The following is a 24,428-nucleotide window of genomic DNA, read 5'->3' as shown; positions in this document are numbered from 1 at the left end:
TTCTCTGCTATATATGCACACATAAAAAAGATCATCTGCATGCTTAAATTTGAACCAATGTTTTGAAAACTTTGAGTAGCTTAAGTCAGTGGGCTATTTGTAGCTTCTGCAAGATTCTGCCTCAAATACATGAACTTAATGTCAATAAGCAATATTTAGCTTCCATGGAAATTAAAATGCCTTTGAATTCATGCATTCATCCTATTCTATATACTTCAAGCTATGTGCCACTGAGGAAAGAACGTTTGCATTTTTGTATGGTTGCACTAATATTTCGTGAAAGGAAAGAACCTGAGCTAAATTAGGTCTGTTTATATGGTTGTGTAGCTAGCACTGGGAACAGTCACAAGAGAGTATAGTAGGGCAAATTAATATAGCATATAACACTCTTTAATTTCTTAATTTAGGAACCACAATTAAAAAAAATTATAGGGTTTTATGTGCCAAAACGACTTTCCAATTATGAGGCACGCCGTAGTGGTGGACTCCGGAAATTTCGACCACCTGGGGTTCTTTAATGTGCACCTAAATCTAAGTACACGGGTGTTTTCGCATTTCGCCCCCATCGAAATGCGGCTGCCGTGGCCGAGATTCGATCCCACGAACCACAATTTAGAAAAGACAAGCTAGTCTTTACTACAGGTAAGTTAGATTGATGCTGCTTAACCCCACAAAGCCCAAACACCATTCCACATCAAGAAGAATCACAACAACTTCTTAAGTTTTATTTCTGGCCATGGAGAGTACATTTGTACCTATGAACAATGAAATGTTATTTGAGTTAAAAATTAGTGCAGTAATTAATTAGCAATTGATTTTCTGAACTATAACTGAAACATGGATGCAGTGTATCAAAAACACCATTATGGGCTTTGCATTAAGCTCTCCACACTTAAATGAAAATTTGGAGCTATCAAACTTGGCATATCAAAAATCATACATTAGGCTTTGCGAGTTTATGAAAAACATTTTGATAATAGCTGCTTCAAAAATGTTGCGGCAGGCATCACAGTACTATTACTTCATTATGCTGTGTTCTAGCCTCCAACTACAGGCATTTGTAGCATGTATTTCCACAGTGAGCCAGATGGTGTGCTTACAGGACATCATCACCATACTGCATCTTTCTAATGGAAATGCTGCACATCATTCAGAGCTACAGCAGGAACTCATTGAGGCACCTTATATGCAGTGTATCCAACTAAACTCTTTAGCTATTTCACTGTTTCTTAGCCCAGAAACTAACTTCTTTATTCAACCATCTCTACAAAGACTTCTTTTTTTTAATTACAACGCTGCATTTTGGCAAACGTGTAAAATGCGAATTATAAATTAAAGGTTGCTCTGCACAATCTCCTAGCGACTGCTACTCGCAACAACATAACCATAAAAGATATTAAGATGTATTTTCCAAAATATTTCCAGGCTAGAACAAAGGCATTCTGTCCAGACAAGTGATTAGGTACAGACAGACTCAGCAGCATATATTAGCACACATTCTTGAGTGTGTTCACACTCGATGTGCTCGCACAAATCATTTTACAAGATGTTTCAGTGAAAAACTAACAAATAATGTAAATACAGTGTAGTAAAGCTAAAGAGCTTCCTTTCTTTCAGCAGCATATTTACAACAGTGGAAATCAAGAAGTGTGTGATAATAATATGCTCATTAAATAATTAAAATTTACTAGTGAACTTTGTAACTAATAGCCAGAAATTGAAGCTGAGATCCCTCAAATAATGTCAGTTTACAATGAATCCAAAAAGTAGTGCCACATTTAAGGTAATACTACATTGAGTATAACATAATCATATAATTGGCATTACAATTAGCATTTTTTGACAGTACGTGACAAAGACCTTGGGAGAAGATGATGCATGACACAGTAGTGCTCTTTACAGCAAATTTTGGGGATGAAAATCTTAAATGTGCTGCCCATCAAAGGCTTCCTGCTAAATGAAGCTGCTTTGTGCAGAGACTGAATTCAATTCCACAATTTCATTATACACGTGTACAAAAATAACTAATTAAATAGTGAATAACCTTGGTCACACTGCTACTAATGTTGCACAATTCACAATGTCTGCTACTGTAACGAAAACAATGTATTGCAACAAAAAAAAAAACCTTTAAACTTATTTCAGTGTCTTTAGGAATTAAAGCCCTTGCTGAAAAATCTTCTATAATGACCATATTTACTCAAATCTTAAGTGTCCCTTCTTTTTTTTTTGCCTATGATTGCAAAAATGACAGGTGCTTGAATTTAAAGCAATGACATTACAAAGCCTGCAATAGAAAAATAATTTTCTTATAAACTCAAAATTGGTCAGTTCAACATTTTCAATCAAAGAAGAAAATATGGTTGGCTTGGTGAATTACTGCTCACCATCATCAACACTAAATCACTCACTCGCACTGCCACTTGATATGGAGTTCTTGGTGCCACCACTCAAGTTGCTTCTGCTCCTCAAGGCATCTCATAACAAACTGTCCTTCTGCTACAATTAGTTTAGTTGTAATGCTGCTTTTATTAAAAGGCTTCACATGACATTGGCTTGCATGCTAACAGCCCAGATCCAAAGACCTAGAGCCTATTTCATAGGCTGTGAATTGTCTATGATTCTGAGTGGTTGCAGGAGCTGGCCCTCTCTAACAGCTACAGCAGCACGGTGAAATTCGGACTCAGTGTAAATTTTTGTAGGAGCTCTGCATTTCACCAATGACAGTGTGGCAGCAGTATGTGATGTACTTGTTGATGTGTTAGTGGAAACATCCACTTAGTCACTGCTGGGAGAGTGACAATCACTGCATTAAAGTTTCTATGTGTGAAATAAATTTCTTGACATGGTAGTGCTGTGCTGCACATCGAAGCATTTCGCGTCACAGATTTGCAGCGTGTGAAACAGAATCAAAAGGGGCACACAATTCTGCAAACAAGCTCTTTTTCAGGCTCTTCCTGTCTAAGAATAGGACGAGTACTTAGTCAAAGAGAAAAGCAAATGTTTCTTTACATACTCAATCTGTCTATGTGAAACAGATTTCACAAGCATGAAAAAGGAAGAGAAAGATCACCTTTAGATTTAAAGCATGACCACTATGGCCATACTGCAGAAGCCCACAGTAAGGCTGGAAAAAAAAACAATGCTACAGTTCCAGTTAGTGTTAATTGTAACAGTATGACTGTTCCATATGTGGATGCAAACTTTCCTTTTTTGCATTGCACTGCACTTGGAGAATTATAGCAGAACCTACCGAGTATGCAAGCGTAGGGCAGCTTTAGACTTGTACCCTTTACCACACTGGTCACACAGGTGTGGCTTGTCGTTGGAGTGCGTAAGACGGTGAACATTCAGATTATTGCGGCTGCGACACTGGTATGGACAGTCTGGGCATTGAAACGGCTTTACGCCTTCGTGAATCCACATGTGCTTCTGAAGATCAGTGCTTGAACGATGAAACACACGACCACAGTATGGGCATTTGTAGGTGCGCCGGCCTAGGCGCCCCATCACTCGAGGGGGACCACCAGGTACCTGAAGTAGAGTAAGTTGTTATAGCTAACGGCACCAAGAGGAATGGGGAAGGAAAGCTTAGGAAGAGCAGAATAAAACTGAGCATGTATTCATTCTTCTGCTTTAAATATCTACAACCTAGTTCAGTTCACCAATATTGCCTCACATCAGGCAGTTCGTTCATGCTCTGGCACGTGGGAACGTGCTGAATGCAGGCCATCACTGAACAAAGGCAAGTTCAATTAACTTTGAGGCTGTCCTCTTTCCAACAATGATTTCGCGTGCTGTTTTCTTAGATGTATTAGGGTGTACCACAATGGTACATGACTAGAAGTGCATGCCAAACTATGAATAATGGCTGAAACACTGCTGGCTGAAATTGCACCGTACCTTAAACAACTGCTGTGAATCTGGGTGCTGGGAGAGCAAGTGCTGACGCAGAATGCGCCAGGATGGGAACTGTCGCTGGCACACTGGGCACCGTCCTTGACCACCATTAGCTGTATGCTTCTGACGGTGCTGGAACAGTGAGCTCCGAGACTGTGCCACAAAGTCACATCGTTCACAAGGAAAGGTGCGCCCTTCATGTGCAGTTTCCTGGTGCCTCTTCAGGTTGTCCTACAAAAAAAAAGAAAAGGAAGGAAGGAAGAAACAAGGAAGCAAAAACTATGCTCTATTTAAACATGATCCAAGAGTGTCACTATCAGATTCCTCATATCTCTCAAGTAAGTTTACTTGATCGCAGATAATAAATATTAAAAAGAACTATGACTACTTCAATCTTTTAACATCAAGCACTTACCAGGGCAAGAAGACACAGGATAAGAATTCAATGAAAAGGGAAACACAAATGCCACAAAACCAGCAAACAAGTTGCATAAACCATGAATCCTTTAGCAGGACAGCATACTACGATTTCTCTAGTGGCAGTGTGTGCAAAAACCGAGGCTACACACTAATGCAGTATTTACCATGTTAAACTTCTGTGGCTTCTCACTGAGTGAATATATATGCCAACACAAATGTCATCGGATCACAGCTCCATCATAGAGCAATATATGGACACTGCAGTTTGTATCAAATGTCGGGAAAAATAATAAACTGATAGAGTTTTAAATCCCAGAACAACAGTCTGGCTACAAGGAGCACCATTGGGGGGGGCTTTGGATTAACTTTAACCATCTGGAGCCCCTTAACATGCACCTAAATCTACATACATGAGCATTTTAACATTCCGCCCCCATCAAAATGCAGGCAACACACCTGGAATTTTATCCTATACCACAGCCAGGAAAAAGATATGGATAAGAAAACTAGATAAAGAGTGAACCAACCTTAGAACCTGAAGAATAAGGACATTTGGCACACTTGAAGGGTTTGTCATCCGTATGGGTAAGGCGGTGGGGATCCAAATCAATGCGACTATGAAAGAGGCGACCACAGTCGGGACACTCTTCCTCTCCAAATACTTCCCGAATTTTAGCATAAACTTCCATATTGAGCTGTTTGTAGTGCAGCTGTGACATTGACCACAGCCCCGTCATAGCACCACTGAGGGGTCCACTCTGCTGGGCTGAGGTAACCTGCAACGCAAAGCATGAGTGCAGGAGCACCACTGCTGTGGGCCAGGCCATCTACAAAATCCACTGCACATTGTTCAACATGCGCTTTAATGCAATGCACTGATCAACAGTAGACAAACAAGGCAAGTCTCAGCTTAAAGCCGTTTTGATAAGTTCAGGTCTTCATCTTCTTCTGACCCTTTTGGCTTGTTTGGACACCATTATCATGAAGCTCCTAATTCGGACTAGTGCTAAATTACTGCACACAGTTGTGCTTACTATGCTACCAGATACACCTTCAGCAAGTTCTCGAAGATGTTTGTATGGCAAATGCATGTAACTGTCAGCTAAAAAATAACATAACTTGTAATGTTCCAATTGGCGGATCTGAATGAGGCAGACAAAGGCATAGTTCAGTTACAATTTCATCAGTAAAGGACAATGGTGTAGAAACTAAAATCATTTAAAGTATCAATAAACAAACTTTTCTCAGTTCAGTTCAGGTTAACATTTGAACTTCAGCCTCACAGTGAAAACAATAACAATATGGAACATTACTAGGTCATTATGGTTAATAATGGTTGGAGAAATGCAAAAAAGGCAAAATTTAAAATTTGCATGCTGAGTAATTTGATGATTTCCAAATAAAAAGCATTAGTATTAGTGAAAATTAGAACCATATTAATATTTCACATACCAGGAGTTTGAGCAACAATTGCATTTATTACAAGAAATTGAGGATTTGAGGAAAAATTATCATTTTTGTTGAACAAGCTGCTTATACTATCACTGTTGCGGATACTATCACAGTTCAAGCAGTAATCACAAATATGATAAATTAACACGTTCACTAATTATCATTTAATTACAACTTTAGAGGCATGTTTCGATTGCAAAATTGAAGTTATCCAGTGCTCAAAGTATAAATATCTGCAAGAATAAGTGCCTTACACCAGTTTTGAGAAGTTCAGTCTCAAAGGGTGCACAATATCACAATTGCCACCATGTTACAATGCAAAACAAGCTGACAGCCACCAAACAAGTTACCTAAGTCAATCATAGAATACCAAAGTGTAAGCATCATTTCAAGAATTAATGAACTGACACTTAGGTAATCCTTCCTGGTCTGCATTCTTTAATTAAGTGAAGATTTTATATTACGTGCATCTGGATGGCACAAGTTAGGGAAAAATGAAGAAAAAATTCCCACTGGAGTCTTTAGCAATGAATCAAAGGTTTTTCTCATGAACTTCCACTAACTCAATGCATTGTGAGTAGCATGTGGCTCTTTAAACTTATGAATTCAGAACCATAATTGTGTGAAATACGGCCAAAGATTATTTGAACATAATTTTTGTGCCAGCAAGGGCAGATTACACGCATTAGGCAGCAGGCTCCAAAAATAGTGCTCACGGACATTTGTGAAATTTCAGTAAAAGCCATATTTATCTCTGGCGCAAAGTCGACAAATTAGGTAATGGGCCTTGCTTACACTCGCATTTCTAAAATAGCTTTTTTTTTAAATAGACACTAAAGGCAAATACTAAGGCAACATGGACTGCTTAAACACCATTCATGAAACCTTGCAACACTTGTTTTGTGCCAAGAAAATACTTATTTAACGAGAAAGAATACTGTTTTTGAAATTCAAATCTCCCGCCACCCAACAGGGGGAGTGGTGACGTTGCATATGCCATCACCACTCTTTGCTGCTGTCGGTGAGTAAAACAGCCCCCGACAGACAGCAGTACTGAGCCAAGAGAGATAAAGCATTGAGGGGCTTTAAAGACAGAGCAATGGATTCGCCACTGCAGCTGCTTTTTGGTCAAGTGGAGGAAAAGGAAAAAACTTTATTCAGGTCCTGTACAAGGTGTTGCCACCTACCTGGCTAGTCCCACGTTGGGACCGGGAGGTCAAGCCTCCTAGCCCTATCACGAGTGTACTGGACAGCCAGGACTTGAAGGATATGATTGTGGGATTTAGTCATTCCTGAAAACCAATTCTGGGAAATGCCAGGACCGAGCGACCCACACTACCAGCCCAAAGCATATGTTCAATCGTGCATATCTCCTTTTTGCCTGCTTTGCATATAATATTCATATATGAAATGTCATACCATTCCTCATTATGCAGGTGAATAATCGAACTGTGTTTGTAATTGCCTAAGTGTAACTGCTTGTGCTCTGTTTAGCCAATAGTGAGGGGGTGCAAACTCCCTCCCTCCCATGTAGTAAAGTTTTGCAATTTCATTGTATGTCATGAGCGTATCTCTCTGTAGGTTCTCCAGTCCAGCAGAATCAAAGCCACATGTAAAAGCGGCCCGGTCTGTAAGTTCACGGGTGATGCTGTTGGCTGGTTCATTGGGATTGACGGGAATGTCATCAAGTGAATGAAGGTGTGCCAGGAACCAATAAATGTAATGTGTAACATTTGTTTGTCTAGTGTTAATTATCCTCGCAGCCTGTGGGGCAATCTTGTCTCTATTGAAAGCTCTAATAGCCATTTTCGAAACACTTTCTGTGTATCTATCGTCTGTTAGTGCCAATGCAATGGCAACTTGTTCAGCGACTTCAAGTTTGCTACCATAGACCGTGGCGTAGTTGGTGCATTTGCCCTGGTGACCCACTACTGCCACCACCAACTTAGTTCAGTCCTTGTAGACAGCCGAATCAACAATGCAGGCTCCTCTGTCCCCCTTATCCATTTTCTTGATTAATGTCCTGGCTCATGCAACTCTCCTATTGATGTTATGTGTTGGGTGCATATTCCCGGGTAGTGGTGCAACAATTATGTTGTCTGCGAATTCTTGATGAACTTCAGTGTACTGTGCCGGATCCGTAATGGGGTTGATAATGAGCTTGTCCAGGATTGATCTTCCCATGCTGGTTGTAGATAGTCTTGCTATTTGCGATATTTCTTGAGCCTTCACGATCTCCATGGTCGTGTTGTGTATTCCTAACTTAAGCAATTTTTCAGCGCTGCTTCTAATTGGAAGCCCCAATGCACTTTTAACAACCTTCTTGATTGCTGCATCAAGCTTCTTGAGTTGAAGCTGCATCCAGTTGTACATGGCAATGGCATATGAAATATGACAGAGTACAAAAGAGTTGATTAACCTGATGAGGTTATCTTCTTTCATGACCTTGTGTCTTCCTGTCAGGCGTCTTATCATCCTGGAGACGTTCTCCATTTTAAGGGTGATTTTCTTGAGCTCCGTATGGTTTTGACCATTTGCATCAATGAAAAAGCCTAGTACCCTGATCACGCTGACTCTGGCATCACATTGTCAAGTGGCATAGACCATTTGGGCATCCCACGACACCACATGGAAGTTGAATTCTCTGCTACTTGCAGTTTATGCAAGTTGTGCGAGCCACCAACACCAGTGCAGCACCATGCGATAACGGAACTTACTGAAACGCGAAAGCACGGGCAGGGCAGAGTCAAGCAAAAATGAAACCTTTCGACCACCCGCATCTTTGTCAAGGGTAATTTCAATGAGTCCTTTTTTTCTAAAAATGAAATAGAACTGGACAAGCAGTTTTTACTTCATCTTATAAAGCAAGGCTGTTTTTCACGAGTGGTTGAGTACTAGTGACAGAATTTAACCGAGGAGTGCTTTCGTCATTGGGCAAGTACTTGAATCTCCCAGGGGAGTCTCTAATCATGTCCTTCATTTATCTCAATTTCTCGATTATTAAGGCTCTGTTTATGATAATATTGATGCCTTAGAGATTCTTAAGCAATAATCTATCACTTTAGCTTGACTTAATATTTGCCTTTAGTGTTCCTTTAACGTGAGATAGTTCCCGCAAACACATTATGATTCCTGCAGGAATCATTGAACCAAAAAGGGTTATTTGCCTTCAGTTGACAATAATCGCACATTACATAAAAATTTCACAAATTCAACACACATACCTGTGTGTCAGTAGGGGTATCAGGGTCGCACTCCTGGGAGCCTTCAGTAAGTTCTTGAGGAATGTTGGCGTAGCCACTGGCAATCCCATCAGGTTCAGGAAGATACCAACTTTGGCTGATCGAATCAGCAAAAAGTGACTCAACTGTTGCATCACTTGACACCGCTGCTTCAGGGCTCGCTTCAAAAAACAAAAGAACAAGCAACAAAGTCTTGTTTACTATAAAGCAGACACAAACAACAGTCAAGCGATAACACCTTCATGCCCATTTTACAGGCAAAACATGTATCAGTCATAGGCAGAAAGTTTTAATATGTCGAGAAGGGGGGGGGGGGGGCCAACCAGCTTTCCGAACGCCATATATATATATATATATTAAAGGTTATAATATATATATATATACATACATATATATATATATTATAACCTTTAATAACAGCTTATTGAAGAAACTTCGTGTGACCTCGATGCATTGTTCACTGAAGTGACAGCCTTATATGAGTATATACAAGACCTCATAGTAGGAGATGGTCGAACTTCGCAGCCCGAGTCCTCTCGCACCACCAAGAATCTGGCGTCTCTCGGTGGTGTAATCTTTCTTTGTGAAATTCTTTTATACTTCGCTATCACTAATACTCTTTGCCTTTCTAGAGAAACTGCAGCATCTCTCTCTTTGTTGATTCTGATTTCGAGTGAATCTGGCTTGGCCTCACTTCAGTTACTGAGTGACTGAGTCCCAACTATAATGCACCAAGACTTTCAAAAAGAGCAATTGCATTACTCAAAGAAAACCTACTGCATATTGTTTCCAGTACAGTGGAATAGCCACCAGTAATTTTTTTGTTACAGAGATTTAATTAGGTAACTATAATTTTTTATCTAACTTGAGAAGTGCTGTTGTAATTATCAAAGTGCCAATGAGGCATTTGCAGGCACCCCCAAATGACATCTAACTGCGGCGTTTTCAGCAATGTACTAATTGCATATGATTTTTTCCTACTGCTAAAGAAACCCCACGAAAAATGAAAAATACCACGTGACTGTGCTTCCATCCACATTATAAAGCAGTGCCCTCAAATGAGCTGATTGAAAGCAACTGTTTTGCCTGTTGGAAACCTGAAGAGCCAGTGCATCACCTTGATAATGGTACAGCAGGAGCACAAGCAGCGAGCGCCGCTCTGACCACACACCAAATGCGAAAAGTAATAATACACATATAATGTTTCACAATCCCAGCTCTGCCCGCAACATATAGAAAGAGTGCAAGCGCAGCTATATTTCATGCCAGAAACTTGCTTCAGACCAAAACCAGATCAATATGAGGGTTTTATTTTTCATTAGAGCATATACATTCTGCAAAAACAGGTTCATGGCAAACAATAAAAGCGAAATAAGCAAACCAGAAAGTGACTCACATGTAGAGAAAAGGCAAAAGCCTTTCTCAACACATTCAAGAAAGTAAATGTTCCACTTCTGCACAAAAAACTATGTCTGCACAAAAAAAAATGCAAAGAAAAAAATTCTTGCAGAATCTTCTCTGGGATTTATCTAAATGATGCGTAACCATTTCGTAGTACTGATGCAGTGTTTTGTGCTAGTATGTTGGTATGTTTTATATAATTGCGAGGATGACCCCAAAAGAACCGTGAAATGGAGAAGCGCGGTTGCAACACCGAACTGTTAAAGTGAGACCTGCACGAGACGACGTAGAAGCAATGGTAACTGGTGTTATAGATAACCCTCAGCAGATGTGGACGTGTAATGAAATGACCAGGAAGATGTAGCAAATGAAGGAAATATATTCAAATTTATTAGGAACCCTGAACCATTATGAACCGTGATCAACCCTGCCCAAGTGGTGGCTATGTCTGGCACGGCAGCACGGCCCATATATTGAAAGTGATCTGCGAAAGTGGCAGAGTGCAGCATGTGCCGAGAGCTCTGTGAGCGTTGTGTTGTCACTGCTTCGTTGGCGTTGAAGCGAGAGGTAGCGCACACGTGAATTCGTTCGCTGCTGCAGATGCTATGTTGAAATCGATCATCTTACGGGACGGACGGAGAAAGGGACGGTTTTTTCGTTGGGTAAGGATAGAAATGCTTATGCATTTAAAACTATCAGATTTCAATGCGCCCCTATTATCTATGAATTCATAAGCACTGTTCAACACCAGCTGCAACCTAGAGGACATGTTCAAATAGGTCTCTTTCTGCAGCTACACAGTACTGAATCCACGTTATCACATCTTCTGTGGCTTTCTTGATGACTGACGCTGGAATTCTACGGCAGACATCCGTTGTCCTTGCCTTGAGCTCATCTGACATCCGTCTCGATCACCTAAGCACAATTTTCCACATAACCCCAAAGAAAGAAATCAAATGCAGAGAGAGTTCAGGTCACCTAGCCAGCCAATTTATAGGCCTGTGCCTTCCAATCTATTGCGCATGAAAAGCTGCATCTAGCCAGTTTTGTACACAGCTGCGGCTGTGTGCTGGCGCCCCATGTTGCTGATACCACACAAGTGCAAGACATGACAGCAGGACTTTGCTGAGAAACTTAGACACCACTCCTCCAAAGATTTCGTCCATGTAACGCTGTCCAGTCAGTGTGTGATCAAAGATGGAACCGATTATAGCCCCAATGTAAATTCCGAACCACACACTGAACGACCACTGGTACTGGTGTCGAGTGCGGTTTACCTAGTGTGGATTGGAGTCACTGCAACAGGGTGCATTATGCAAATTTACCTGGCCATTTTTGCAAAAACTGGATTCATCTATGCACATGATGTTGCTCAGAAAGTCCAGTGACTCATCGGCTTTTGTGAGGACCCAATTCAAGAAATCTAGACGATTCTGCAGGCCCCTATCTTGCAAGCATTGGTGCAGGTTAAGGTGGTACGGGTGAAAAGCTGAGTCATTTAGAACCCTCCAAACTGATGACTTGGAAACTGGTACCTGGGTGGCCACGTCCCACAAGCTAGCATGAGGTTTCGTAGCCATAAATGCTAAAACATCCATGCGTAGGCTAGGACTCAAAGCTGGAGCCCTCCGCCACTGTTTCTGGAAGCTGCCGGTTTGTCTCTGGCTTTCATAATTTCTGATGATAGTCAATGCATTTGGTCTACTGCCACATTTCCATGACAGAGATATATTTGCAGCCTTCCTCTTGCCATTTGCAGCTCCCAAGGCAAGGATCACGTTTTCCTTCTGCCCATGCAGAAAGATATGGCGACTGAGACAAAACAAAATGCACCTTTAAACCTTTGCACTGACGTCGTCAATTCACTTTTGTGGCGATAGGTTTTGTGGCAAAAAAAAAAAACACACACACACACACAATCCGCGCACTTTATCTACGCTAAGACAACAGCTATCACAGCTTGTTTCCGACTAACACCAAATGCAACGTGTTACTTCAGCTGGGGCATGGCAGATAAGGAACTAGCTGAATCACAATGTTTTTCTTTATTTGCTTTATTTCGCTCTGGCTAACTCGGAGGAGCTTGTTCGAGGGCGCTGCTTTATGATGTGGGTGGGAGCACAGTCAGGTGGTATTTTTCATATTTCAAGGGGTTTATTTATCAGTTGAAAAAAAATAGCATGCAATTAGTACGGCGCTGAAAATACCGCAATTAGATGTCCCTTGGCTGTGCCTACAAATGCTTATTGACACTTTGATAATTAGGACAGTAGTATCGAGTTAGACAATTACAATTACCTAATTAAATCTCAGTAAAGAAAAATTTACTAACAGCTACTCCACTGTTACGGAAACAATATGCACCAGGTTTTCTTCAAGTAATGCAATTGCTCTTTTTTTTCTTTTTTTAATTCTGGCTGCATGATAGTTAATTGGGACACTTTGTATATATATTTATGACCTCTGCATGCAAGTGACGATGTTTCCATCCCTAATAAATGTTGTAAATTATTAGAAGAGGTTTTTTTTTTTTTCGTGAGTTGTCACACATGAAAACTCCATCGGAAAACTCCGGAGGGGATTCTGGCCCTGGAGCCCCCCTATAGTCGGTGCCTATGATATCAGTTGTCCATTCATTTTACATATAATTTTTTCAGCTCGCCTGTGATTGGCACAATTCTGTCACTTAAGCTAGATTACTTAAAATGCTAGACACACATTGCACTATAAATCACACTGTGCAAGTTAGGGCTAATCAATGACATTTTGAAAACAGTTAGTATCTCAATAGGATTCCTACTAATTGGATATGCCTCAAGCACTAACTGCTTTCAATTCCACAAGTGAAACACACATCCCAAAAATATTTTGATAGTCAGCTCGTTTCTACAAAAACTGGTATGATGGCTTATTGTTACATGGAAGTGATTTCCAATGCAACATTTTTTTAGTCTGTAATACATGCAACAATTACCCTTCTACTACTCAAATTACTGTAAAGTTATTCTGTATTGCCCACTCCTGCCTAAAGCCTGTCACTCAGGCTGACAGTAGTGCACACAGCAATAAAATAGTTAATAACCTGCAGATTATGATTTGTCCTGCATCATAGTGTCCACCCCTTCAAGTAAACCAGCCAAAGTGGAAGGAAGTGACAGTATGCTATAGGTTATTTATTAGTTCTTAAAATCAGCACAGTAAAAAAAGAGAGACAGCTGGTACAGTAATAAACATTGTGGTGCCAAGTACAATTCCACAGCGAATAACAGCAAGAGGCGAAAATATTTAAAATTCCACTTGTGCTTGTAATGGTGTCATCGGCCCCATAAATGCAAAGGTAACAATTTTCAAATGCAAATTTTAATGACATACTGCCTCTGTAGAATAGCAATATTATTTAAAGAACGAAACAAAAAAAGTTACTGTAACCATTCATGATTGTATTCATATACATTGCATTCATGATTGAGCTTGATTGTGTTCCACAGAAATTTTATTGATAAAAACAAATATTTCACAGACATTCATATACTAGAATTGAGCTGTAATTGGTGCTGGCATACTAATTTGATGTTCCCTTTAATAAGAGCAGACTGTACTGTATATCTTGATTTCTATGTACCTAAGTCACTGATAGCTTGCAACATTCTCGTTATGCAATGCCAGGAGACTCCTGAGCATCTGCAGCACCAAGTTTTCTTGCCCAAAATTTGTAAGCACTGAATTTTGTGAAACTTTTTCTGATATTCAATATTCGGTTCAACATTTGGCTTTTTTCTCCTGATTCGATATTCAATTCAAAATCTACTTTTTGGTATTCGCCCACCCCTAGTTTTTAGCAATAGAGTGTAAGTCAGTATTCCTCTTAATTTTCCCCGTAAAAAAGTCAGGATGCCTGATTAAAAGCAATAATGGAACAAAGAAGGACAACCTTGCAGGAAGCAGAGCAAAGGGCAGTGCTTGTGATTTTTCCTTCCTAAAATTAAATAATTTACACATGCATAGCCAACTGCTTCATCAAGAGACAAAAAATAACTGCAGCATTGTATGCAGTGCTATACCTTCACTTTCTGGGGCAGCATCAGACTGTGTGCTGGCACGAGTTGGCTCAGGGGTGTCACTTTGCTCAGAGCTGGTTTGTGCAGGCACTGTTTCTTCAGCAGTAGATACTGGACCACTCTCAGCCACAAAGCATTCCATGCTGGAGTCAGTCTTAGGGTTACTTGCTGCATCCCGCTTCTCTATATGGTCTTTCTAATGAAACCAAAGAGAAACAACTGTAACCACAGCACAATAGTAAAGCAAGATGAAAATGCTATTGAAAATGCTGTTAGCCTATATTAATTGCATTCATTTTCAAGCAGAGGCACATAAATATGGCCTGTACTGCATGCATGAAAACCATTGTGGTTGAACATAGTATTGAAAATCCAAAGTTCAACATAGCACACTTGGCAAATAGTAGCAAATGTAACATTTACAGTCTAAAAGTATTTCAGTCTTAGTCATTTATTTCAGCCTTAGTCAGGAGGTTTACACTATCCTTTTACCTTACCTTGCGGGGGCAAACTTTGGATTTGTTTTGCCCAAATAAAATTAAAGAAAGAAACTGTCTCTAATTATTAAAAATAGGGGATTCAAGACATAGTAATACATTTTGCAGGACAAGATTCACATAACAAAACTTAATGTTGGATCATTAGAAGCCTAACTAACTTTTTTATCAATGTTAGGCTGCAAATGCTAATTGAATGTTTGTAGGTAATGACAAGCTCATAATGAATTGGCTTTTAAAACAGATGAAGAGCCCTTAGCAAGACTTTTGACTCATTTTCAGTGCGAAACCGAAACCAAGCCCTGCAGGAGTGTGAATATGAACTGCTGCACATACATAATCTCCCTTCTTCTTGTCATGCTTTTGTCCTGCATATTTTTCAATTGCGCTGTGCATTAGGAGGAGAGCCTGCGTAAAGGCGTGACAATCGGGTGCAGCGCCATCGAGGAAGAAGAGCAGCACAGGCACATTTGCATGCAAAAAAAAGCACGCTAGCGTGCCCAGCCTGAGTGGCTGAATTCACCTGCCACTACCCTGAAACATCCTGACTGACCAGCTTCAATAAACCATGGCTGCAGCGGCCCATCTCCTTGGTCGTCTCCACCATCTTTTTGTCACATGTTGGAGCACAGGAGTACGTATCTCCTTACATGCACTTATTTATATAAAATTAGCGTGGGAGAACGAAGTGTGAGGCAAAGTTTACTGCAGAGAGGTACAGTTTATTTCTCATCCGTGTCAGAGTTTGGACGAACCGTAATCGGCTGGTATGCCTGTACATCAAAAAGAGGGGAGGCGACGAAAAAGAGAACTGCATAACTACAGTCAACAGTATTTCCAGTGGACATTACATGCTCCTGCCTAACACATGTGCAGCACAGTTTAGTCAGCAGTCCTTCCAAGCTATAGTCTATAGTACCCCTTTCTTAATATTTTGAACCTTTCTATTTCAAATCTCCGCCTGCAGTGTAACATGAAGTTGCATGTCCACAGCTGAATAAAAAGACTTTTTGTCATCTTTTTCTCTGACATTGTACACCAGTGATAGGCAGATGGTGTGACCCCTTTAAAAGCTCAACAGTGACAATGAAAACACTTGTTTGCCAAGGCACATTGCCAGGTGTGTTGCCATTAGCAACAGCATCTGCCAATGCTGCCAGTTCTTGTGCAAAAAACTGTTGGGCTTCTGAAATGAGCTTCTGAAAGAAAAAGCATCCCAAAAAGCATTTGCAGGTGCTAAAAGCAATAATGAGCATATAAAGGCACAAAGGATAGAAATATGTATTTATCGGCATTATAAAGTCACTGATAAAAACACTTCTTAAGCCATAATTCATGCTCATGCACCAAAAGGATAGGCCCTTGACAAATGGGAACAAATAGGCATTTGTCTATAACCCAGTCTCTATACATCACGAAAAAAAAAAGAATGAATTCGTATTTGTCTTCTGTTGGCCAAAACATAGCACGGTAGGCAATGGGCTAAAGGAACTAAGACTGTAATGCAAGATCTTAGAAAACACTAACCAAACTGTAGTGTCTAGGACTGATGAGTCAAGGGGGTTGCAGAAGTATTGTCGACAGTGTATAGGATATTCATGGAGATTAGGACATGCAAAGGAGCAAGAATGTTCAATAAAGTGTTGGGATGCACAAGGTGATAGCATTAAGATGTGGTGGAAAGTACAACTTCATGTACAATTTTGTGGAGAAGATGCATGTCTTGAATTTTCTTCTGTAGAAAAAAGTTTCATTGTCAATAATATGAATAATTGTTGTACTGAACTGCATAACTGCTGCATTCAGTTCACTTGTCAAGGAGGAACGCTCAACCATTGTATTTAGCCAATTCTTACAAGTGCCTGTTTTTCCTAAGAAAATGGTTCAAAATTGCCTTTGCGTTACAAGTGGATATAAAACTGAAGCTGTGTTTGTGGAGTTGGTGACAGCCTACAGTCAGAGTCAAAATTAGCTTAAAACAAGATGATGACAAAACACGTTTCTGCCACAGTGGTTTCTGAGTAGGCTGACAAAAACAACACAGTACTTTTATTATATAAGCATGTTCAAAAGAAAAGCTATTTAAATGCTAAGGTTGCAGCAACAGAACCACGTCATATGTTCTTGGGGTTTCTGAGTGTGTACACAAACGTGGTAAACAAAAGACATTCCTCTGACAGTCCTTTGATATTCTTCTGCACAATTTCTGCAAAGCAAAATTAATGCATACTTGTAAAAAAGTCGACTACCAAAGAATGTACACCTCGGATGCCAGTACAAATTAATCTAGTGCAGAAGTTCAGTTTCCTAGCCTTTAATTTGCTGATGGCCCAGCCTAAGCATAAGAACATGCACTGTCACTGAATACAATATGCATCCCAGCATGAACTGTCAACTTGACTGCAGCAATCTTCAGAACGCACTGAAAACTACACTCATTCTTAACAGCAACAGTACACAAACCTGTAAGTGCGCTCGAAGAGCTGTGGCACTGAGGTGCAAACCACAGCACACAGAGCAGACATACACGAGCCGGTGTTTCCTATAATGATTTTCCAAGTAGGTCCTCCGTGAAGCCTGGTAGCCACATAGCCCACACTGGTACGCAGTGGGGGGCTCAGGGACATTATGCACAAACAAATGCCGATCACGATCCACCTGGACAAGAACACGGCAAATGTTAAACACCATCTACTCTTACAAGGTTGTACTGAAATGCTCACGTGGGCAGAATGCTTTCTTTGGCAAAACAGCAGACATGAACAGCAAGAATTTTGCTGAGCTGTGAAGCAAGTGACATGCTTGGGCACTAAAGCACTTACCTTCTTTTTAAACTTGCGATTACAAAGGTGGCACACGTGCAGTACAGCCATGTTCTGAAGCTGTTTGCTTTGAAAAGTAGCCAGATAGCGCTTTCCCGCCGGACTTGTATGGTACTTGCGCACATGGTTGACAAGGGACTTGATCGTATTGTAATCATTGCTGCACAACTCACATCGCTGCCTAACGCTGCTGTGCGTCGCCTGAAATGACCACATTAAGGTGTCAAGGAGATCAATGACAAGAATTATAATTGCTATAATAGGAAGGCGTAAGCCTTAAATTAGCACATTAAATAATGAAAGACAGTGATATTCTTGGTCCATTTTTTTGTTCGTAACTTCTCAAATGAAATTTTAAACATCTCAAGTGAAACATAACATATCATGTTACATTACTCGTACTACGTACCTCAACTGCTACATTTATATCACGAGAAGCCAACAAACAAGGGTACCAAGGCAGACATAGGGGAAATTACTTGCACTTACTAATTGAATTAGATGATAAATTAATGGCAATGAAAGTGGATTAAAAAACAACTTGCCGCAAGTGGGGAACGATCCTATATCTTTGCATTACGCATGCAATGCTACATTTAGTATTACATGAGATGTAAAGTAAAATGTTGCAGTTTCACCCCAAAAGCAAAGCAGTGATAATGATAGTAAAGTATTATACATCTACACAAAGTAAGGCTCATAGTTTTATTGTCTGTATAGGTTGCAGTAAACATTTGCATAGTAATTAAATACTAATTAAATACTAATTAAAATAACAAGCATGGTGTCATGTGCCACACAGGCAAACATGAACAAATCTCTCTTGATGACCACGAACACTCACTGTCACAACGCTAGCATGATGAAGCGCACTAGCAGTGGGAAGCGAATGCTTCGTGCTTGCCTCTCATTTCACCACATCTTGGAAACTTGAGATTACACAAGCTCAAACACGAGGCACGGGAGAACACAGCACACGTGGACCCACCAGCCATCTTGGCTTTACCTTAGCTTTTGCACCCGCCGAAATTTAGTACCTCCAAAATACAGTGCATGGGTCACATATTCACTCAGCCGCATGGAAAATCATGCACAGCCACGGCCGAGCTAGAGGAGGAGACGCGCACTCATCCCCCTTGCAAGCGCTTGATCACGCGACCTCCAACTCTGCGCATGCAGAAAGACTGCACTCGTCAAGTCACCATCCTTCCCAGTTCACCCTCACATGCTCTCTCTCGCACCAACAGCATATGGTGCACGGGGCACAGCCTTATCACACTCATACTTTATACAGAACATAACAGCGATGATGATGGCGAAAATTCTCCTGGAGTGTCCATTTAATTGCTCTCACAATATAGTATTACCACTTACGTACATTTGCAATGAATTTACATGGTTGTTTTCAAAATGCAGCAGAGAATTAAATGTTTATTGTTCACTCACTATAACGATATCCCAAGGTTCTCCACAGAAGTTTTTGAGGGGTGGACAGCTTGCGACCGGGGGCAGATGGGGTATACACCATCCGCCCCCGGTAATGAAGTGCCCTTTCTCTTGACCATTCAGCCATTTTGAATTGTAAATTCACCAATTTTGTACTTAGGACACATTAACGAAATTAACGGGAGCCAGCGACGTGTCCTACCGCAATTGCCAAACTTCGCCAGGACAAAAAAATGCACGGCTTGGTGCTGTCGAAATGCCCACGAAACACACGCCAGCGATTAAATTCTGCACCAGCCACTAGGAACGCTTCCTGTGTCCGCGTGGCACCAGAAACGAATCGGAACCCTAGTATTTTTTTATTTATTTTTCGTTCGCTTCTTTTGCCGTTATTTATAAATAAGGTACTGTGGCTAACTGAAGCTAAGATTTCTCCTCTCGGCAATGGTTTGAAAACGGTGGCTTTGCATGAACGGAAAGTCTAGTTAATTGCACGCTAGCGATAGCACCTCCCAACACCCGATTTTCTATTTAATTTTTGTTGACAGAGCACTCTAAAAATGTGATTTTCAACTTCCACATTACTTTTCTTTCTAATACGTCTCCATGTAATAAAGAAACATGTGAAGATTGTGAGAAAAAGAATTTGACCAGCCAGCCAGAGCAGTGGGTAGTAAACAGCAACAGTAGTCGGTAAACCAGAGTGGTAGGCGGCATTTCCACCGCCACCAACCAAGAGGAGAACCCTGCATGATCCCCTATTACACTACTCAGTGGATAACACAGTCCGTCAAATAAGCAGACCAACACATTCAGGCCTGCTTCAATCCAGAAAATTCAGATCAAAGCCAAACAGATTCCTCCAATGGCATCTTTAGCTAATGCAGCATCAAGTGAGATTTGCACTTGCAGTCAAAGTGGTACCAGAAAGAAACAAGCTTTAGTTCCCAGGCCAAGATCAGTGGTAGACATTTAAAACCTACAGACAACAATTGGCCAGGATAATTAAGTCATTTGCAGACCGATTCCAAGTCATTTGTCAAATATGAAATGCAAGCCATTTTACCAAGAAACAGTACTTGATGTGACATCAGCCTGCAGTAAAGCTTGAAAAGCTGGCACCAGTAATAAAATCTTGGAAACTACAGCAACACCTGTTGCTACTTTCTACACTTTCGCATATCCCAGCCTTCTGGGGATTTTTTGTATCTGAAACTGTAAAGCTATGCAATTTACAGCATAGAGTAGAAAAAAAATTAACATCTTAAAGGAAGCACGACGGCTGCCAAGGCTTTATTCAGGGCTATTAATCGTTATTTTTTTCCGTAAGACAGAAAAGTAACATCCACAACCAAAATACACACAGGAGGAGGCCCCAACATAATAAATCATAGGCAGAACCTCATTGTAAAGTGTGTGTACTATGTTTCAACAATTTTTCAGGATTTCCTTTATATATAACGCAAACAAGTAAGCAGAAACTTACCTCATGTTCAGCCATGTGACTTCTGTTGCAGCTCCGAAAATCACACTGGGTGCATTTGAAGTAATTTCCAGTGTGTTTACGCATGTGTGTGTACAAATTTCCTTTGGCATTGGTGCTGAAATCACACTGATGGCAGGTGAATGGCTTGAGGTCTGTGTGGATCAGACAATGTAGCCTCATATGTGACTGTGTTTTGAAGACCTAGAAAGGGGGCAAAAAAATTTGTGCATTGCTGAAATGAGAATCTGGCTATAGGAAATTAAAGCAACATAAAGAGCACAATTTTTATTAAGCTATAAATTATGACCGAGTAGTACAGAGTCGGCAAATAAGCAGCCCACATATCGTATTTACTCGATTCTAATAGGCATTCTTTATTTGAAAAGTTTACTCAAGTGTGACATGCACATTAGATTCAAGTACAAAAATAAATCTCCAATGGTGACAAAAGTTCTCGACAAATCATTGGCATTAAGAAGTTCTGTCATCCAATCCACACACCCTTGCAGCTGTACGAGCTGCATACATTTGTGACCGCTCCTTAAGTTTATTAGGCTATAGTATATTCTAGACACTATAGTTAGGTTGCCATCATCCCCAAGGTAGTCAAGTAATGCAGTACTCTCTCTAATGTTGTAGAAGTCACTGAAGATAAAAGAATCTCGGCAGTTGATAGTGATAAGGAGGCCTCCAACAGTGACGATGAGTGATGATGCAATAAATTTTCTTCGCGAGAATAAATAGCCATATTCCTCTCTCTTACCATGAAAAGCTGGTAAAGAACAATCGAAGGCATTACACTTTTCATTTCTGGCCGAAAATATTGGGTGCACGTTAGAATCCAGTAAATACGGTAGCCACAAAACAAGAAAGTGACCTAAATAATTCAAGTAACTTAAGTGCAGTGCCCAAAATACAGTGATACCTTGCCATATAGTATGATTATGTGCTGCTGAACTCTCCATACCTGTAGAAGCAATATCACTAAAATCAGTGGTTCTCATATGGTAGTTTGTGGACCTTCCAACATTTGTGAAGGAGTTTCCAAATGCCCACGAAACCCTTGCTCTTCACTTATGCACCCAAAGCTTTATGGCTAGATGTCAAGGTCAGATGAAGCTGCAAGCAGTCATTTAACTCAAATGTCTGAGTCAGCTGTTTTTCAAGGCCTCTAACTGCTGAAAAAGCCAGTTTTTCATTGCACTGCATTGACCCCAGTCACCTAGCAAAAGAAGGTGACACAGAGCACTCGTGATAGTAGATCAACACATCACATCTGATTCATGCATTTTCTACTGCTTCCTTACTGCAATAACCTGCAAGCTCCCTAACACGTGCAACGCTGCACACCATTGATAAAAATTAAACTTGAACTTTACCATCATTGAAAGGTGTTAGATATTATGGTACACCTTAAATGATCGTCTCAAGTGCCATTTAGATGCTTCTTCTTTAAGGACAGCCCTTCAAGCATAATAAACAATAGACACTCAAGCATGGCTAGTAGCTGTTCATTTAATTCCACTTATAGCTAGAATGTAGCAGATGGGACAACAGCAGCTGAGAAAGCCCATCAACAAAGACCACGGAGGCCATTGCTGGACTTATTCTAAACCAAGCTTGTGATGCACATGCCCGCTGCCCTCGTCCTCTTTCTTTTTTGAATTTATAACACATTGCTGCCCGCAAGGAGATTGGCGAGGTGATGAGCCACAGATTTGGCAGTCTAGTAGAAAGAAGTCACAGTTTTACCCAAAAGGTGAGGCATGGATTGCAATAGGAAATTAGCAGACAGCTATACAAAGTAAGGATAGTAGTTTTATCGGTTGTATAAACTTGCAGACATTCACTTACTAAATTAACAAGCACGGTGTCCCGCGCACAGAGGTAAACATGAACATATCTCACTCGATGACCGCGGAAACTTGCTGTCAAAACACTGGATTGAGGAAGTGCGGCAGCAGCAGCAAGTGAATTGACCTTAATGCGGCCTCTCGCTTCAATGTAAATTAAGCATCAAAAGCACAGCACATACAAAGCTACCAGAACTCGGCGCACTTTGTCCACATCGCAGATCGATTTCAATATAGGCACCAGTGTGGCCGTGCCATATGCTGAAGCTGCCAGATTAGTACCCCTCACCCCCAAAACCTCGACCTCCCTACTTTCATCCCTTGCATGCATAAGATTGAGCCGCGATCGTCGGGTGACTCTCACAAGTTTCACTTGCACATATAGCATACAGCATGCAGTGACGATGTTATTGTGGTCGGACTTCATACGGAACATCACTGCGATGGTGATGCTCATGGCATAAATACGCCTGGAGTGTCCATATAATCACTATTGCAATAAAAGCAAAAAAGAACCTAAAAGGGTCACTGGCAACCTCCACTATGGCAAATACCACGTGGTTTTTGATGCAAAAGCGTCAAATGGCTCACTGAGCGAAACATGATACTCCCTAATGCGAAATTTGAGCACAGCTGTATATGTGTTTTCATTTCACAATGTAGTGGCTGGTGCGGACAATCTGTCTCATGTGGCATATTGCAAACGGAGCAAAGTGTGGTATGACTGCCTCACTCATCACGATTCATGGGCGCGATCCAGAGCAGCCGCCACAGACAAACCTTCGCTCATGCAGTGCTTTGTTTCCATACAGTCGATGAATGGATGGAAGCTATGAGCATCCCCTTTGGAACAGGGCAGTGGGTTGTGCCACCAAGCTCTTGCTATTATATTGCAATGTACTACCTATGTTCAAAAAAAGAAAAGGGAAAGAAAAAAAAAACATGAAGAATTCCCATCACCAAACTTTCTGAACCCCTATTGGCAACTTTGTTTTTGTATGCCTCCGTTGTTTGTTTTTTGCCTACTTTTTTCCTACCAATCTTCTAATTGTCTCTTAATAATCTCTACTGCAGACATGTTTACTTTCCCCCTACTCTTACTGAACCCAAGGGCTTCAAGGATGCCAGAGGTCCCTAGATCGACCACTGGGCAGACATCTTCACATTCTAATAAAACATGCTCTATCATTTCCCTAGCTTTACCGTAGCAAGTGCATGCTTCTTCTTCCTTGTTATATCTCACTTTATAAGTGCATCTTCTAAGGCAATCTGATCTCATTTCGAAAAGTAATGAGCTTCCCTTTGAGTTATCATAAATTCTTTCTTTCTTGATTTCGTTTTTTCCTCTTAAGTTGTTGCTCATAGCAGGTTCCTTTCCCACTGCCGCCACCCATGAGATTATTTCAGCCTCTCTGACTTTCCGCTTGACGTTCTTTGTTGCCATGTTGCTCACCATACCGATTCCATACTTGCTGGTAAGCTTCCTAGTTCTTCCCCTCCACTGTGAATCAATGTTTTTCCTGTACAAATATCTGAACACTCTCTCAGCTCATTTACTTCTTCCATATTCTTCAGCCGTTCTTCATAATCAATTTTACTGCGAGCTTCCCTCATTTCAAAACTGTCCAGCCCATATCACCCTACACAGCTTAATTTGCGGTCTTCACGTGAGCACCCAATGCGAGGCGTCCCACTGAACGTTAGTTGCCATCGAGTCCTGATTGTACCCCCGACATCAAGCAAACGAACGAATTCCCAGATGTAAGTTCTGGAACCATTACACCATTCCACATACTCCGAAGCACCTCATACCGATTGCATCTCCATGGTGCTCTGTGTTTCATTATGGCC

General features: G+C 40.8%; 1 protein-coding gene across 3 annotated transcripts in view; it reads right to left on the bottom strand.

The window, feature by feature from the left end:
- The window catches only part of LOC135906641 (zinc finger protein ZFAT-like), a 71,931-nt gene that overhangs the window by 13,918 nt on the left and 33,585 nt on the right, over positions 1-24,428 (bottom strand). For all 3 annotated transcript variants that reach the window (XM_065438136.1, XM_065438138.2, XM_065438137.2), the window contains exons 9-16: positions 20,725-20,925; positions 17,793-17,993; positions 17,434-17,628; positions 14,477-14,669; positions 8,997-9,175; positions 4,848-5,096; positions 3,904-4,131; positions 3,254-3,534 (exon numbers count right to left, since the gene is read on the bottom strand). In XM_065438136.1, coding sequence (XP_065294208.1) covers positions 3,254-3,534; positions 3,904-4,131; positions 4,848-5,096; positions 8,997-9,175; positions 14,477-14,669; positions 17,434-17,628; positions 17,793-17,993; positions 20,725-20,925 — 1,727 coding nt within the window. The remainder of the gene's footprint in view (positions 1-3,253; positions 3,535-3,903; positions 4,132-4,847; positions 5,097-8,996; positions 9,176-14,476; positions 14,670-17,433; positions 17,629-17,792; positions 17,994-20,724; positions 20,926-24,428) is intronic.

Source organism: Dermacentor albipictus, chromosome 1, assembly GCF_038994185.2.
Source record: "Dermacentor albipictus isolate Rhodes 1998 colony chromosome 1, USDA_Dalb.pri_finalv2, whole genome shotgun sequence".
In the NCBI taxonomy this organism is placed as follows: domain Eukaryota; kingdom Metazoa; phylum Arthropoda; class Arachnida; order Ixodida; family Ixodidae; genus Dermacentor; species Dermacentor albipictus.
Note: the sequence above shows the minus strand (reverse complement) of the source record. Positions and strands in the feature narration are given on the sequence as shown.